This window comes from Drosophila innubila (assembly GCF_004354385.1).
Source record: "Drosophila innubila isolate TH190305 chromosome 2R unlocalized genomic scaffold, UK_Dinn_1.0 1_C_2R, whole genome shotgun sequence".
Taxonomy (NCBI): Eukaryota; Metazoa; Arthropoda; class Insecta; order Diptera; family Drosophilidae; genus Drosophila; species Drosophila innubila.
In genome coordinates this window covers 18,733,617-18,747,844 of record NW_022995374.1, presented here as the reverse complement: position 1 = coordinate 18,747,844, position 14,228 = coordinate 18,733,617, and the positions used below count along the sequence as shown (strand labels likewise).

At 38.7% G+C, this 14,228-nt stretch overlaps 6 protein-coding genes across 8 annotated transcripts; 3 read left to right on the top strand and 3 right to left on the bottom strand.

Moving 5' to 3' along the window:
- On the bottom strand, positions 1-444 carry LOC117783743 (ctenidin-3-like). The gene has a single exon (XM_034621287.1). It carries the CDS (start codon positions 442-444, stop codon positions 1-3), a length of 444 nt encoding a protein of 147 aa, XP_034477178.1.
- Positions 445-607: 163 nt separating this feature from the next.
- On the bottom strand, positions 608-4,041 carry LOC117783533 (apolipoprotein D). Of its 3 annotated transcripts, none has more exons than XM_034620973.1 (5): positions 3,892-4,041; positions 2,614-3,004; positions 1,390-1,544; positions 1,058-1,130; positions 608-985 (listed from the first exon to the last, which is right to left on the bottom strand). In XM_034620973.1, the coding sequence occupies exons 2-5, from the start codon at positions 2,755-2,757 to the stop codon at positions 707-709; spliced, it is 651 nt and encodes a 216-aa protein (XP_034476864.1). In that variant the 5' UTR covers positions 2,758-3,004; positions 3,892-4,041; the 3' UTR covers positions 608-706. The 3 variants fall into 3 exon arrangements, with proteins under 3 accessions (XP_034476864.1, XP_034476866.1, XP_034476865.1); XM_034620975.1 differs by having other exon boundaries at positions 2,614-2,826; XM_034620974.1 differs by having other exon boundaries at positions 3,911-4,041.
- A 430-nt stretch (positions 4,042-4,471) lies between these two features.
- On the top strand, positions 4,472-6,922 carry LOC117783528 (transcription factor grauzone). The gene is made up of 4 exons (XM_034620961.1): positions 4,472-4,690; positions 4,746-6,001; positions 6,068-6,458; positions 6,521-6,922. The coding sequence occupies exons 1-4, from the start codon at positions 4,571-4,573 to the stop codon at positions 6,797-6,799; spliced, it is 2,046 nt and encodes a 681-aa protein (XP_034476852.1). The 5' UTR covers positions 4,472-4,570; the 3' UTR covers positions 6,800-6,922.
- Positions 6,821-7,931, bottom strand: LOC117783532 (S-adenosylmethionine sensor upstream of mTORC1). Its single transcript, XM_034620972.1, has one exon. It carries the CDS (start codon positions 7,840-7,842, stop codon positions 6,940-6,942), a length of 903 nt encoding a protein of 300 aa, XP_034476863.1. The 5' UTR covers positions 7,843-7,931; the 3' UTR covers positions 6,821-6,939.
- A 488-nt stretch (positions 7,932-8,419) lies between these two features.
- On the top strand, positions 8,420-8,822 carry LOC117783535 (defensin). The gene has a single exon (XM_034620976.1). It carries the CDS (start codon positions 8,428-8,430, stop codon positions 8,668-8,670), a length of 243 nt encoding a protein of 80 aa, XP_034476867.1. The 5' UTR covers positions 8,420-8,427; the 3' UTR covers positions 8,671-8,822.
- Positions 8,823-12,441: 3,619 nt separating this feature from the next.
- Positions 12,442-13,988, top strand: LOC117783531 (2-acylglycerol O-acyltransferase 2-A-like). Its single transcript, XM_034620971.1, has 6 exons — positions 12,442-12,649; positions 12,734-12,831; positions 12,889-13,020; positions 13,101-13,442; positions 13,502-13,701; positions 13,770-13,988. The coding sequence occupies exons 1-6, from the start codon at positions 12,521-12,523 to the stop codon at positions 13,925-13,927; spliced, it is 1,059 nt and encodes a 352-aa protein (XP_034476862.1). The 5' UTR covers positions 12,442-12,520; the 3' UTR covers positions 13,928-13,988.
- Positions 13,989-14,228: the final 240 nt, after the last annotated feature.

The following is a 14,228-nucleotide window of genomic DNA, read 5'->3' as shown; positions in this document are numbered from 1 at the left end:
TTAGCAATAATAACTGTCATAATAGTCATAGTCATAGGGGTACGGACGTCTACATGGATAAGGCACTGGAACGGGCAGAGGCACCACTCCGGCTCCAATCCCACCGTATCTATATGGTCTGTAGCCGCCATAACCAAAACCGCCGCCTCGTGGTGGTCCAAAGCCACCTCTTGGTGGGCCTCCAAAGCCGCCAGGTCGTCCTCCTCCAAAACCAGGTCGTCCACCTCCAAAGCCACCTGGTCTTCCGCCTCCCCGTCCTCCTCCTAAGCCATGGCCGCCTCCTCGTCCTCCACCAAAGCCGTGGCCACCGCCATGACCTCCGCCTCCACCGTGACCACCGCCTCCACCGTGACCCCCGCCTCCTCCTCCTCCGCCACGTGCCATTGACAACTCCAAGCAGCTCACCAACATAGCAAAGATTAACAATATCCACAGATTCCGCATTTTCAAAATTGTTCCTCTTCCAACTGTTTTCGAATCGAGACTAATCGAGAGATTGGCAAGTTCTACGTACTTCAAAATCTGACAAATTAATTAGAGTATCCATAATAATTGCTAATGACGACGGGAGTAAAATTACCCTACATCGTGCCCAAAAACACTTGTATCATTTTTCGCATATATGTATTTGTTTTGCGATATCACAGGAACCTAAAACTTAAACAATAGATTCAATAAACAATATGATGTGATATAAATAGGGGCATCACTTCAGTGCACTTTTGGGGCAATTGGTGTTTTTGCTGAGCACCAATCTCTCAGGATCCAAAGAGAGTCGCTTGAGCACATCATAGATCTTCTCACGAATCTCCAGGACAAAGTCTGTTTCACGACCCAAAATCCAAATTTGATCGGCATAGCCAAGGGAACCAATGCTACCACAAGACCACAATATGGCAAAGTTGTCGTAGTCCGTGTAAAGCACCTGATATTTGCCGGAACCGGGCAACAGGCGCGAAATCACCTCCGGAAAACGCGTGTTGAACTAGGAATTAAATTAAATTTAGTTATACTGATATACTATATGTAGTTATATGGAAAAGTAATTAAAACTTACCTTAAAGTCCATAATGGAGGATTTGCTGTTCTCTGGCGTGGCATAGCCAAGATTAACATTGGGATTTCCAGTTCTGAGGGAAATATTTAAAAATATAAATAAGTACACTATTAACAAATATTAATTTAAAATATTGTTTAATTAAGAAAACTTAAAAAAAATATATTTAACAATCAACGTTTCCCTTATTTAAAATCTTTTAGTTAGTCGACGCATTTATTTATTTATTTGGAAAATTTTATATTATTATCAAATAAATTTTGTCTAAAAAATGCATCAAGATAAAAGTGTAGATCAACCAAATGTTAATTTTTTTTTTGAATTTCACCTACATGCGATTGACGGTTTTTATAGCCACCTCGAGTTTGAAATTGTTAAACTTGGACAGATCCGCTTTATTGTAGGGCTGAAACTCGAAAGTGGTGCAACCCGAGGCGATTTCTGGCAAATAGAAAGAACGTTCCACCTCATACCAGTGGCCGAGTACCTGAAATGATCATAATTAAAAAAATACATTAGATGCGGCTCTTAAAGATCGACTCCATAATATAGTATATAGCATTTGGCTGTTTCTTGCGTTTCTCTCTGGGACGATGAGTAAGCATTTAACTGGGTTACTATTATACAAAGGTACAACAACAAAAAAGTCCGTAAAATATAAACATTTTTGGGTAAACTGGTTTCACTGCTGGCAGACGACAGTCGAGGCATCATCAACGCCATTATCATCTGCCCAGTGGCAGATAATATTTGTACCCACTGTCGGCTCAACGTCATAAAATACTCAGTTGGTAATAATTATTATTCTTGGGGTCGGGTCTTTGCCCTCGAAGCGAACGATGTCAAAGTGTTTTTACGCTCCCAGCTGTCAACAACTCAATTGGACAGAAGATTTATACAATTAGAGATAAGAGACGCAAATGCAGCTGCTTCTACTCGTCGCTAGAGATCGCCCTCTCGCTCTCGTCCGCTTTTGAAATTTGTTTTCATTTAATGCAAATGAATGATCATGAATGATTTTTCCAAGTCTCAGCTGAACTCGCTGAGTTTATTACATGTCGTATGATTAATGCAATTGAGCTGATAAATTGATTAAAACAATTTTCTAATTGGTCCAACTATGAGTGCTTGTAGAGCACTTTGGTTCTCTTGTCCTTGGCATGCCAATGATGTTGGACACGACTTGGACTAGGTTGATGGCTTCTTAAAAAAACAGTGAATGAAGTGGACTGTTTGCCATTGGACGACAGCTGCAGATACATTTACAGATACATATTCGTAGAGCTGTTTATTAAGTAGTTGTGTCTCCTTCGCTGTAAACTGGTTTGCATTTTTACATTGTCCAAAGACTTAAAATTAGTTCAAGTTCATCTTTATGCACAATCTATAAAATACTATTTTAGCCGACGCCTTGTACTAATTAATGGAAAACTTGACAGATACTCTTTGTTGTTCACTTTATAGTGTCAAATTAAATACAGCTTTAATGCTTTACCTTGAAGTCCCATTAATTTGAAGTTTATTCACTGTTTGTAGGGGTAGGATTGGGAACTTACTCGACTCATGTTGAACTTTGGCATCGATGGATACTTTGGACAACGTCCAAATCCATAAGCTGTTGTCTCGCCCACAAATGTCACCAAAAAAAACGGCCACAGCAGAGAAATTCGCAAGATTACGCAAAATTGATGTTCCGTCATATTGTTGGATCGAAAACACCGGAGAGAATTGGCACAGTTTTACGATTGATGGTAATGGTAATGTATGTTCTGTATAGAATTTATAATTTCAATCAAAACACTTAATTATGCACAGTGGAGCTTCCGTTTTGGATGTCAGTTGGCCAATGAACGGAGACGTTGTTGAGCTTCCATTTCCTCAATAGGGGAGTTTTTGTTTCTTGTTTTTGGTTTAGTTACTTGTAATGTTTGTTGTCACTCGATCTAGCTATTAATATTCCACATAAGAAATGTGTGCGATAATAAAAACGTGCTGCTTTGTCTCGCGATGTGTTTGGCTTAAATTGGACTCGGGTTTTGTTTTTAGGCGGTTGTTGACTGAAGTGAAAATGAAACGGGCACTTGTCGGACTTTGAAATATATTGTAAACTAGGTTGGCTCGTGCCTGACTAGGAGTTACGTAAAGGAAAAGCCAAAACCAGACCAGACACGACATGAACCGGCTGCCGAGTAGATTCCCCAAATCCCCCCCTTTTCAACCACTTTTCAGGCTGCAACTTGCAACTGGTTAGTGGTCACTTAGTGAATGGATGAGTGAATTTGAGTGCAACAGGAAAATGCACATTGCACATTGCACATTGCACACATTCATTCATAAACATAAACAAAAGTAAAAGGTCTAATAAAGGAAGTCACTTGTCATTTGTATTGCAGTTGCAGTTAAATAAACATGTTGCAATTGATTTTTCTCAAGTTCAAGTGAAAAACAACTGAGTGTAAGTTAAACAAATTACAGTAAAAACACCTGAGCACATAAAAAGAAAATACAATTTCCTCTAAATGGAGGAAGTCGAAATCTGTCAAAGTCACTGGGCGTTTTGTAATAGTTAGTATTGAAGTTGTTATTTAAGTTACTGCAGCCACTTAAAATACACAAAAATTGACAATTGGCCAACCAAGCATTCAAATTGCCATCCAAAATCACCGAGAAATAAGTGTTAATTTTTTTAAACTCACAAATAGCAGAAAAACAAACAAAAGACACTGAAACGATTCATTCAATTACAAATAATAGGTTGAATGGAAATGTTCGTTCAGAGACCAAAGCAATTGCAAAATTATGTTGTTTTATAAACTTGTTGTACATTGCTTTACTTGTTATCTTTTTGTTTACATGTTGTTTGTCGCGTTCTTTGCGTTTGTTTTATTATCTCACACAAGAAAATTGTCTGTTACAACTTATGCGCCCGACTGTCATTCCACTACGACCGACGACCAACGACCAAAGCGCTCGCTCTGCCAATAAAGAAATTTTTTATTGTAACTGCTTTTTTTTAAAGACGTTGCCACCTGCCAGAGTTGCCAGACCTAGAAATCTGATCTAGATCATTATTCTTATTTTTCCTTATTCCAAAAATTATCTTCCTTGGTAATTTTCTTAAATTTTGAAGCTAGAATTCTAAAAATATTTGTAAAATTATTGTTAGGATTTTGTCGAGTGTTTAAAATTTTTTTAAGAATAAAATTTTTAACTTCTTTCTATTTATTATTTATCTAATTTTAAATTGTATTTGATTTAAATTCACAGATTCAAACCACGCGCCGTTTTCGTGATCTGTACATAAAATATCGATACGTCAACCAGTGTGTGCCCATTAAATAATCGAATCTTAATAAATTATGTACACACTGTCAACAGCTATTTTTTCCTCTAAAAAGTTGGCAGCACTGCAAAAAACACAGCAAGCCTAATTTATTTAACATATTTGTTTTAAGCATTAACAAATGACGGTTGTATAGCTTTTGCAACAGAAATATCATAATTTAATTGGCCATGGCCGCCTGTGTGCTTTGCCTTGGATGCTGCAAAATCGGCGAGTCCTTTAAGATATTTTCGGAGGCAGGTTTGCGGCTAAACATTTGCCAAACAATAAACAAACATTTTTGGCTTGAGGTAAGGTCTCAATTTAAAGCAATTTAATCGTTGATTAACGTATATGAACTTCTAGTTGAACAGCGCGACCGGCGAAATTGAGGAAGTCTGTTATCAGTGCTGGGAATGTGTTAGCAACTTTAATGAGTTCTACCAAGGCGTCTACAACGCGCATCAGGAACGACGCGAAGTCAAAAATGTGCCCATCGATTTCTGTGCCGAATCTGAAGCCACTAATCCACTGGCCTTTGGAGCTGAGCTGGATGCACTGGACGAGGACTTCTTTGCATCTGGTAATGTTAAGGTGGAGGTGAACGAACTGGAACCATTGCCCAAGCTGGAAAATCTGGAGCAGCCAGTGCTTGAAGAACCAAAAGCCACAAAGCGCGCCATTGCCGATAATCCAACAACTACAACTGCAAAGCGTCGCATTAAAAAGGAGAAACTGACGATCCTCAGTGACTCCGATGGGGATGTACCACTCGCTGAGTTTCTTGACCTGAAAAGGGCTGGAAAACCAACGGCATCAGGGGATGATCAAACAGCAGCCAAGGGCAGACAATTGCGTAGGAGCTCTCGACGTGGCTGCAGAGTGAAAACATCGCCTGAATCATCTCCAGCAAATTTAAAGAAGGAGTTCTTGTCGGACGATGAGCTTGATAATGACAATGACATGGATTTCGCGGCTCCCGAGGCCGTGCTCGGCACCGATGACAGTGAGACTTCCAGTGAAAGCAGCGGCAGCGAGTCTGGAGACAGTTTGCCCGACGTGGAGCCAGAGGAGCGTTACGCCGAGATTCCCAAGCGAGTTGTAGTCAAGCCCAAGAAATATCGGAAGCGTGAGAAGCCACTGGTTGCACCCGTGCGCATGAGTCGGGAAGAGATTGAGAAGCGGAAAGCTCAGCAAAACGAATACGATGAGATTATATTTGACTTCTTCAAGAAACTGCCATGTCACATATGCAACCTGCTGGTGCAGAACTTTGGAGATATGCGACGCCATCTACGCATGACCCACAACATTGAAAGTGGATTTATTGCCTGCTGTGGTCGCAAATTCCATATACGCAAAGGTCTAGCTGAACATGTGCTCGTCCATAAAAATCCTGAGCACTTTATGTGCACCCAATGCGGTCGTGTTTTCCAGGACTCGAAGACTCTCGAGACGCACGAGCAAACACACACAAATCCTCAGACACAGGAGAAAACCACTTACCAGTGTGAAAAGTGTCCCAAGAGCTTTACCACAAAGGCAGCTCGCGAGTATCACAATTTGTCCAAACATGTACCCAAGTCGGACTTTAAGTTCCCCTGTCCCGAGTGCAACAAGAAGTAAGCTGTAACTATTTTGGGTAGATTAACAGTTTTTCCCAATCCTAATCTTCTATTTTATTACAGAATGCCGACGGAGCGTAAACTGAAGCAACATCTGCGTTACATGCACGATCCGGAGAGTGCCATCATCTGCGACAAGTGCGGCAAAACGTTGCGCACTCAGGCGAATCTCAAGAAGCACCACGAACTGGAACATTCCGATGCGCCGCGTCCCAAGCCAGATCGTGTGCAGTGCGAGATATGCGGCACATGGCTAAGCCACATGTCCGGCCTCAAGCAGCACATGAGCACCGTGCACGAGCCACCCGGAACCGAGCATCGTTGTCCCATCTGCGACAAGAAATCGACGAATGCGCGTGCTCTTAAACGCCACATTTACCATAATCATCAATGCGAGAGAAAGTTCCGGTGCACCATGTGTGAAAAGGCGTTCAAGAGGCCACAGGATCTAAGAGTAAGCATATACTTTGAGTAACAATAGCAAGCGACTCCAGCTAATCAATTGTATCCTTGCAGGAGCACACATCCACGCACACGGGCGAGGTGCTGTACACCTGTCCCAACTGTCCGCAGACGTTCTTCTCCAATGCCAACATGTACAAGCATCGCCAGCGACTGCATCGCGCTGAATGGGAGGCGGATCGCAAGAAACCCCTCCCGCCTAACATCATGAAACAAGCCTCTTCCACAATTAAGAAACGACAGGTGCTCACAATCACGACGGGCCTGGGAGTTTTTACACAATCCACTGACCTTGCTGCGGCTGTCCACAAGCAGGAGCCTCAACTGCAATAGTTTTTTATATTTATGACAAAATAGAATAAATCATTTACTCGATATATATATATATGATATGATATATATTCCGCACAGAAGTACATTCATAGATTAAAGATAAACTTAAACATACATATATAATATATATAGTGAATTAGTTAATGGTCATCCTGTGGTATTTGAATGGCCTCACAAATCCCCTCCTCCCGGTGTACACTGGCCCAGTGCTGGGACAACTGCTGACTGATGGCTCTGCGGAAAACCATGCAGGTGATGTGGGGCAGTTTCTCGAAGCGCACACGCAGCAGTCCCAGCTTGGCCAGTGCGAAGCGCCAGTTCTTCATCAGGCTGGCATTCTTGCCCACATGCTGTGAGTCGGGTGTGATGATGACTAGGATTCCCTCGGGATGCAACAGTTCATAGGCCTTGCGGCAGCAAAGTAATCGCTGCTCTGCTCGGGGCATGTACTCCAGCAACAGGCTGAATATGACGCAATGATAATAGTTGGCGGGTAACTTGTTAACACTCTGATTGCAGATGTCGGGTGCTGTAATAGTGGCATCCACATCGACAGTTAGGAAGTCTGCCTGCAGCACAAGAGCACCTTGTGCCGGACAGAGATCAATTGCTGTCACTTCCAGGTGCGGAATGTTGCCAAAGGGATTGAAACAACTGCCAACGTCCAACACATGCAGCCTGTCTGGCGGCTCATCCATATACGTGCACTCTACAGTCGCCAGTTCGTTGTATGACGTCATCAGACGCTGTTCCCGCTGTCTCTTTTGCAGGTAGATGCCCTCGGTGTAAAAGTACTTGGTAATGTAATCTATGGTCCACTTGATGCGACTGCGTGCCTGCAGTTCTGTCTTGTTGGTGTTCGTCTCCCATATGCCCGCCAGTTGCTGCATTGCCTCCGCATATTCCGCCAGCTTTTCGGCATTGTGCGGTCCCGTGTGTTCCTGCCACGCCCGATCTGCGCCGTACAGCTTTGTGAGTTGCCGCAGACTGTCGTGACAGCCCTTCACAATGTTGGCCAAACGTTGGTGCTCCTCCGTGGCCATATTCCGCTTTTATTTTCCCGATATGTGCAACATGTGAAAAGATCAAACCTATTTTTTCTTAAAAGGTTGCCACCTGGCAGAAAGAAGTTCCCATTTCTGATCTAGATCATATTTCATATTTTTTCCTTTTTCCAAAAATAATCTTTCTTTTCTTAATTTTGAATCTAGAGTTTTAAAAATTTTTACAGAATTTTTGTTAGAATTCTGTCGAGTTTTTTCAGAATTAAATCAAACAGTTGGCACTATTTTCAATTGTGTAATTTGTCATTGTGCATATGGAACTTTAAAATTGGTTTTTAGGTTTTTTAGATTAGGAAGAGGCAGTTAATAAGAACTTCTATTTTGAATTATGTTCATAGAAATTGTAATTAATCGCTTTTATTATAATTCACAATCTGCGTCTTAAGTTAAATGTGGTATACACGTATATAGAATGTAATTCCGTTGTCATAATTTATGTAAATACCAAACGTAACAAGATTACTCTGCTGGTAGTTACAAAATTTTATCTGAGTCGCAATTCGGTCTTATAAAACCTCGATGTACTGTGGGATAGAATCATCAGTTCAAAGCATCTAAACCAAAATGAAAACTATTGTGTTCATTGGCGTTCTGGTGCTATTAGTGTCTCTAGCACAGACGTATCCTGATTTCGATGAAGTGAACGAATTGGAGGCAGCAAATCCGAATCCAGCTAACAAGTTGAATCACCGCCAGAAACGTGGCTCTTGTAATCTTTCTCCCGCTGCTTGTTTCTTTCACTGCATTGCTTTGGGACGTAAAGGCGGTTATTGCAATGGAAGCAAGATTTGCATTTGCCGCCAATAATACTTATTTCAAGAGTTTTATATTGTGTAAAAAATATGATTATTGTTAAAATTGTAAACATTCACTAGAAAACAACCAAGAAAGGTGATTGGCTTTCGGGTCAATTATGTACAAACATAATTACAAATATTATTATTATTATAAAAAAAATATTTACACTTAGTTTAGTATTATGGTCAATTATGTACAAACATAATTATAAATATTATTATTATTATAAAAAAATTATTTACACTTAGTCAAATTAACGACTTAAGAAATTACAAAATTTGCATATTTTATTTTGTAATATACAAAATACCTAATCTGGGTTTATTAAAAATCACTTAGTGGGAGTTCCAGTACCTCATCAAGCGACACAGTTCGGACTTAGAGTATAAAACCTAGCTACAAAATTCAGTAGCACCAACAGTTTTAAAATTGTAGCAGTAACATCTGCATATTATCTATAAGGAAGATCATTCTGTGTCTTGGCGTTCTAGTCCTGTTCGTGTTCCTGTTCACTGGCCCAGGCGTATCCTGGGAAGTAGAAGATACATTCGTGGAAGCAGTAAATCCAGTTCCCAAGTTGAATCGTCAGAAACGTGCCACATGTGATCTAATTAATTGCAGCAAGATCGGACAAGAAAAACGGCAGCAATAACTAACCAAAGTTATTAATAATTAATTCAATACAATTACCTAAAAGTATGCAGTAGTTTTTATTAGGTAGTAATTTCTATAAAGTACTTTAATATATATTGAAATAAGTAATGGTTATTCTATGGTCAGGATCTCGACTATTGCCTTTTCGACTAGTTGTGAGCTGTGATAGCATCTGTTAAAGCTCATTTTTGAAATTTTTCCCCTGGGAATGAAAAACTTTATAATTTTTATATACTTTCTTTTTTTAAAAAGATCCAGTGGCTGCGGGGTTAATCTGCTCCCCTGCCCCTACCCTCATACGCCCTTGGTACTTTCCTTATCTTTATTGATCAGACTTAACAATAATTCAAATTAAAGTCCTAGTGAGAGCCCCAGTACCATATCAGCGATACAGTTCGGACTTAGAGTATAAAAACTGGCTGCAGCATTGAGTTGCATCAACAGTTTTACAATTGCAGCAGTAACATCAACATATTTTCATTATGAAGATATTTCTATGTCTTGGCTTTCTGGTCCATTTGGTGTTTTTGACACAGGCGTATCCTGAACCTCTCCCTGTGGAAGTAGAAGTGGGTGACATATTGATGAAAGCAGCAAGCCCAGTTCCCGATTTGAATCGCCAAAAACGTGCCACAAGTGATCGATTAACCAAAGAAAGACCCGGTCTTCTGCTCTGTTTTAATGAAAATACACAAAAAATTAGAGATTGCCGCTGATACAAATATATATTTATTATTATAATGAGAAAAAAATATTATAATTGTAAAAATTTTAATCGTGTACTTTGTTAATCTTTATTAAGAGTCATTAGCTTTCGGATTAAATATACACAAACATAATTACAAATACTACTTGTCGAAATTTTTACGAAATAAAATTCAAACAGCTTAATAAATTAATAATTCTGATCCTGTTAGTGTCACTGGCACAGGCGTATTCTGAGCCTCTCCAAGAGGTAGCGGAAAATATTTTGTCGGAAGAAGTAAATCCAATTCCCGAGGTGAACCGCCAGAAACTTGCCACAAGTGATAGATTTACCGGAGAGAGGCTCGATATCGCTTTCTGTTACATACAATGCCTTGACTTTGGTCGAAATGGTGGATATTATAATGCACAAGGAGTTTGAGTTTGCCGCAAATACAAAATATATAAATTGTTATAATGAGAAAAAAATTATGATTGTAAATTCTTTTCGATAAAATTTTTTTTTTTTAGAATTAAATTTTCCTACTTCTTTTCCCGAGTGCTGTCGAACTTCAAACCTTTATTAAAATGATAACTTAATTTTGTCTAATTTCTACGTTTTAATTTTCGTCAAATTTATTAACTTTTTTTTAGCTTTTTGCGTTTTTAAATTTTTGCAATTTTTATCAGTGGTGGGGCAACTAACTTTTTGGACATGTTTTGGACATATGCTTTGCCAGCACTGTTGCCAGCTTAGCTACTTTATAGATAATTCTGGCTAGTTTCAAAGTTTGATGCTAGAAATATGAAAAGCTTAATTTAGTTTGTCCAAAATTTCTACAAAAATATATTAAAAAATGAAAAAAGAATGCAAATTGGTCAATATGAAAATGGGCTTATAATCTATTAATGGGCTATTAAAACAAGTTGGCAGCACTGAAACTACATTTGAAAATAAGCTGTTCCGTCTCGGTCTCAGCTATTTTGCATCGTATTTCATCTATTTTACGGAAGCTTTCCAGCCAGAAACAGCTATTAAATCATTTGGTCACACTGCTAGATTTAAAAAAAAAATAGCGGCTCTTGTGTAAAATAAATAAACTTACAAGTTGTAAAGCGTGCGAAAATCGAATTTTAAAGTAACTAAGTTACAGTTACACGAGTAAAAAAACAGCATATTAATATTTTGTATGCAGTTCACATGTGCACTATTGGGATATTATTAGTTTGTGTAAAATCTATTCAAGAAATTTTGCGCATTTATTATTTGTCTACGGAATAAGTATTTGTTAATGACTTTACATGGCGGCGCTAAAAAAGCTGTTTTGTTTTTTTTTTTAGTGAAAAGTATTTACTTAATTTAAATTAACTTAAGCTGCAATGACAGTTATAAAACTATTATGCCATTTGCACTCAAAAGCGTAGATTTTAATAAAAATTGATGTTCCACTTGAGCCACAAAATCTGTAAGTTGAGAAAAAAGCAAATTACCTATTGAGCAGTACTTGATCCATAAATAGCATGACTAATGAGATGTTGTTTGTATACAGCGTAGAAAACTTAAAAAAGCTGGCTAATCTATTTTCAGTTGGCAATCTGGTTAATAGGTGTACGCCTTAATAAGTCAAGGTGTGCAATAACATTTATATCAAGTATAACGAGTATGATAATAAAACAATGTCTCGTGTACTTAATAACAGCTCTATATATGTGCATGTGGAAATATATATGCATATTTATATATTTATTGTTTACATGATAAAGCGTAAAGCAATCGACACACAAGATGACTAAGCAAATTGTGGGATGGGCACGTAAACAGGGTAAAAAAAAATAGAGCAGAGTCTAACATTTAAATACAGAAGGTGAATGATAAGACTAAGACTACTCAACATAGAAACTATTTGTCGAAATTCTTATCATTTCGTGAACAACTAGACTGTTGCGAACTGAGAATATAAAAGAGTTCCGAAAGTGTATCATACTAAAGGTCAAGACTGAATGGAAATACATGCATAAAATAAGTGACGCATATATGTATGTACGAGTATGTTGAATACTTTGTACTCTAATCGTAAACTACCAAAAACTTAATGTACCTGCTTTATATGGGCCTAACAAGTTGATAAACAGTATTAGTATTATTAAACTAGTATTAATGTGCAATTAACCAAATATTATACTATTAAAGTGACCAGTAAATTCTTGAAATGAGTCGCCAGACAAACTTGTTTCTATAGCAACAAAGCATTACATTTGTAATTGCAGATAGTGAGCAATATAGAATTTGAGTTTGTCTAGTTATTTTCTTTATCAACATTAAATTATCGCTGGGGTAATCACTGAATTTAGTTCTTTGACTGTTAACACCGATTTTCGATTTTCAATGGTTGCTGCTCAACATGAGGCAAGACTAGCGATAAGGATAAGAACAAGTATTCATATTGGAATTTCATTTGTCCGACTGTTTAGTCGTTGAAGGGTCGCCTACCAAGTCAGTTGGTACTCTCTGTTGAACAACATGAAGATCGAATGGGCACCCGCTAAAGTTCCGTTTAATCGGCGCTTGCAAACACTTGTGACTGGCCTTTTTACATTATTCTTCTTCTCGTTGCCTGTGACATCATTTGCAGTTGTGGCGCTACTTTTGGTAAGCAGTATAAACAGTATATTGTTTCCCAAATTTTTGTGATATAAATATATCTTTATAAAATTTTATTCGCATTCCCTGCAGTATTATGGCGGCATGATAATACGCACTCTCGTCTTCATTTATTTAGTCTATATAGTTGTGGAGCACAAACGAAATTATTCGGCCATGGATGGCAATGGGTAAGCAATAGATCTTACTCAATTTATTAACTTCAATACTTATATGAATTTCCTTAGCTGGATGTTGAATCGATCTAATCCCTTAAATCACCTGTATCGCAATTATTTCCCCGTTTCTTTGGTCAAGACAGCCGATCTGCCGCCCAATAAAAACTATATACTAGCCAGTTTTCCACACGGCATTCTTGGGTAAGTCTAGAATAGTACTACTGTATCTTATCTGAACTGAACTAAATATAATTCTTGGGTGCTATTATTTCTGCTTGCAGCACGGGCATTTGCATTAACATGGGTCTTGAAATCAGCCAGTGGCTGAAACTGTTTCCTCAAGTGCGTCCAAAGGTGGGAACACTAGATCAGCATTTCATGATTCCAATTCTGAGGGACTTGCTGCGCTGGTGGGGATTGATTTCGGTCTCCAAAGGCTCTTTAGTGTACTATCTGACCAAGTCGAATGACCCAAAGGATCCAGGCAATCGAGATGGCTTCACATCCAATGCAATTGCCATTTTAGTAGGTGGTGCTCAGGAAGCAATCGATTCCCGTCCGGGACAATATATTCTGACCCTTAAGAATCGTAAGGGATTCGTCAAAATGGCCATACGCACAGGGTAAGCAGACAAAGATTATTGCAATAGATTAAATCTAATTGAGTTGTTTCCATTTGCAGTTCCTCGATTGTGCCCAGCATTTCATTTGGAGAAGTTGATATCTTCGATCAAGTGAAGAATCCGCCAAAATCCTTGCTGCGTCGCCTGCAAACGTTGGTCAAGAAAATAACTGGAGTGGCGCCATTGATTCCAGTGGGTCGCGGATTCTTGAACTACACATTTGGATTCCTCCCTTACCGCCGACCCATTGTTCAAGTTGGTAAGTATTAAATACATCTTAAAATCCATTTTATTTCTTGCTACATATTTCCGATTTTCCTCATTTAGTTGGCACGCCAATTGATGTGATACAGAGCTCTGAGCCTTCAGCAGACTATGTGGATGAGTTGCACGGCAAGGTAATGGTGGAATTGGAGCAAATGTTTGAAAAATACAAACATAAATATATGCCAAACTCAACAAAAACTAAGCTGGTCTTTGTCTAGACAACGATAGCAACTGTGGCGCTAATTGGTGCTAATTTATGATCCGCCATTATTCTTCAAACAAACAAATGCCGTTAGAATGCGGCGCGGTGTCCTTAAACAGAGGGCTGCCCATCCGGTAAAAATTTCCGATCTGGTTTGATTATTTGTACTTAAAAAACAAGTACATTTCCGAAATTGGGTGGTTTTAATTTTTGTACCTAATTTCGGATTTTTTCTCTAGAATTTTCTAAATTTTTGCATAATTTTTTTTTTAGAATTAAATTTTTCTTACTTCTCTTCCCGAGTGCTGCCTTACTTC

Coding starts and splice junctions, on each gene's coding strand:
- LOC117783743 (XM_034621287.1), bottom strand. CDS start 444: ATGCGGAATCTGTGGATATTGTTAATCTTTGCTATGTTGGTGAGCTGC.
- LOC117783533 (XM_034620973.1), bottom strand. CDS start 2,757: ATGACGGAACATCAATTTTGCGTAATCTTGCGAATTTCTCTGCTGTGG. Junction 1,545..2,613: donor CAAAGTTCAACATGAGTCGA/GTAAGTTCCCAA, acceptor TGATCATTTCAG/GTACTCGGCCACTGGTATGA. Junction 1,131..1,389: donor ATAAAAACCGTCAATCGCAT/GTAGGTGAAATT, acceptor TATTTCCCTCAG/AACTGGAAATCCCAATGTTA.
- LOC117783528 (XM_034620961.1), top strand. CDS start 4,571: ATGGCCGCCTGTGTGCTTTGCCTTGGATGCTGCAAAATCGGCGAGTCC. Junction 4,691..4,745: donor ACAAACATTTTTGGCTTGAG/GTAAGGTCTCAA, acceptor ATGAACTTCTAG/TTGAACAGCGCGACCGGCGA. Junction 6,459..6,520: donor AGAGGCCACAGGATCTAAGA/GTAAGCATATAC, acceptor GTATCCTTGCAG/GAGCACACATCCACGCACAC.
- LOC117783532 (XM_034620972.1), bottom strand. CDS start 7,842: ATGGCCACGGAGGAGCACCAACGTTTGGCCAACATTGTGAAGGGCTGT.
- LOC117783535 (XM_034620976.1), top strand. CDS start 8,428: ATGAAAACTATTGTGTTCATTGGCGTTCTGGTGCTATTAGTGTCTCTA.
- LOC117783531 (XM_034620971.1), top strand. CDS start 12,521: ATGAAGATCGAATGGGCACCCGCTAAAGTTCCGTTTAATCGGCGCTTG. Junction 12,650..12,733: donor CAGTTGTGGCGCTACTTTTG/GTAAGCAGTATA, acceptor CATTCCCTGCAG/TATTATGGCGGCATGATAAT. Junction 13,443..13,501: donor AAAATGGCCATACGCACAGG/GTAAGCAGACAA, acceptor TTCCATTTGCAG/TTCCTCGATTGTGCCCAGCA.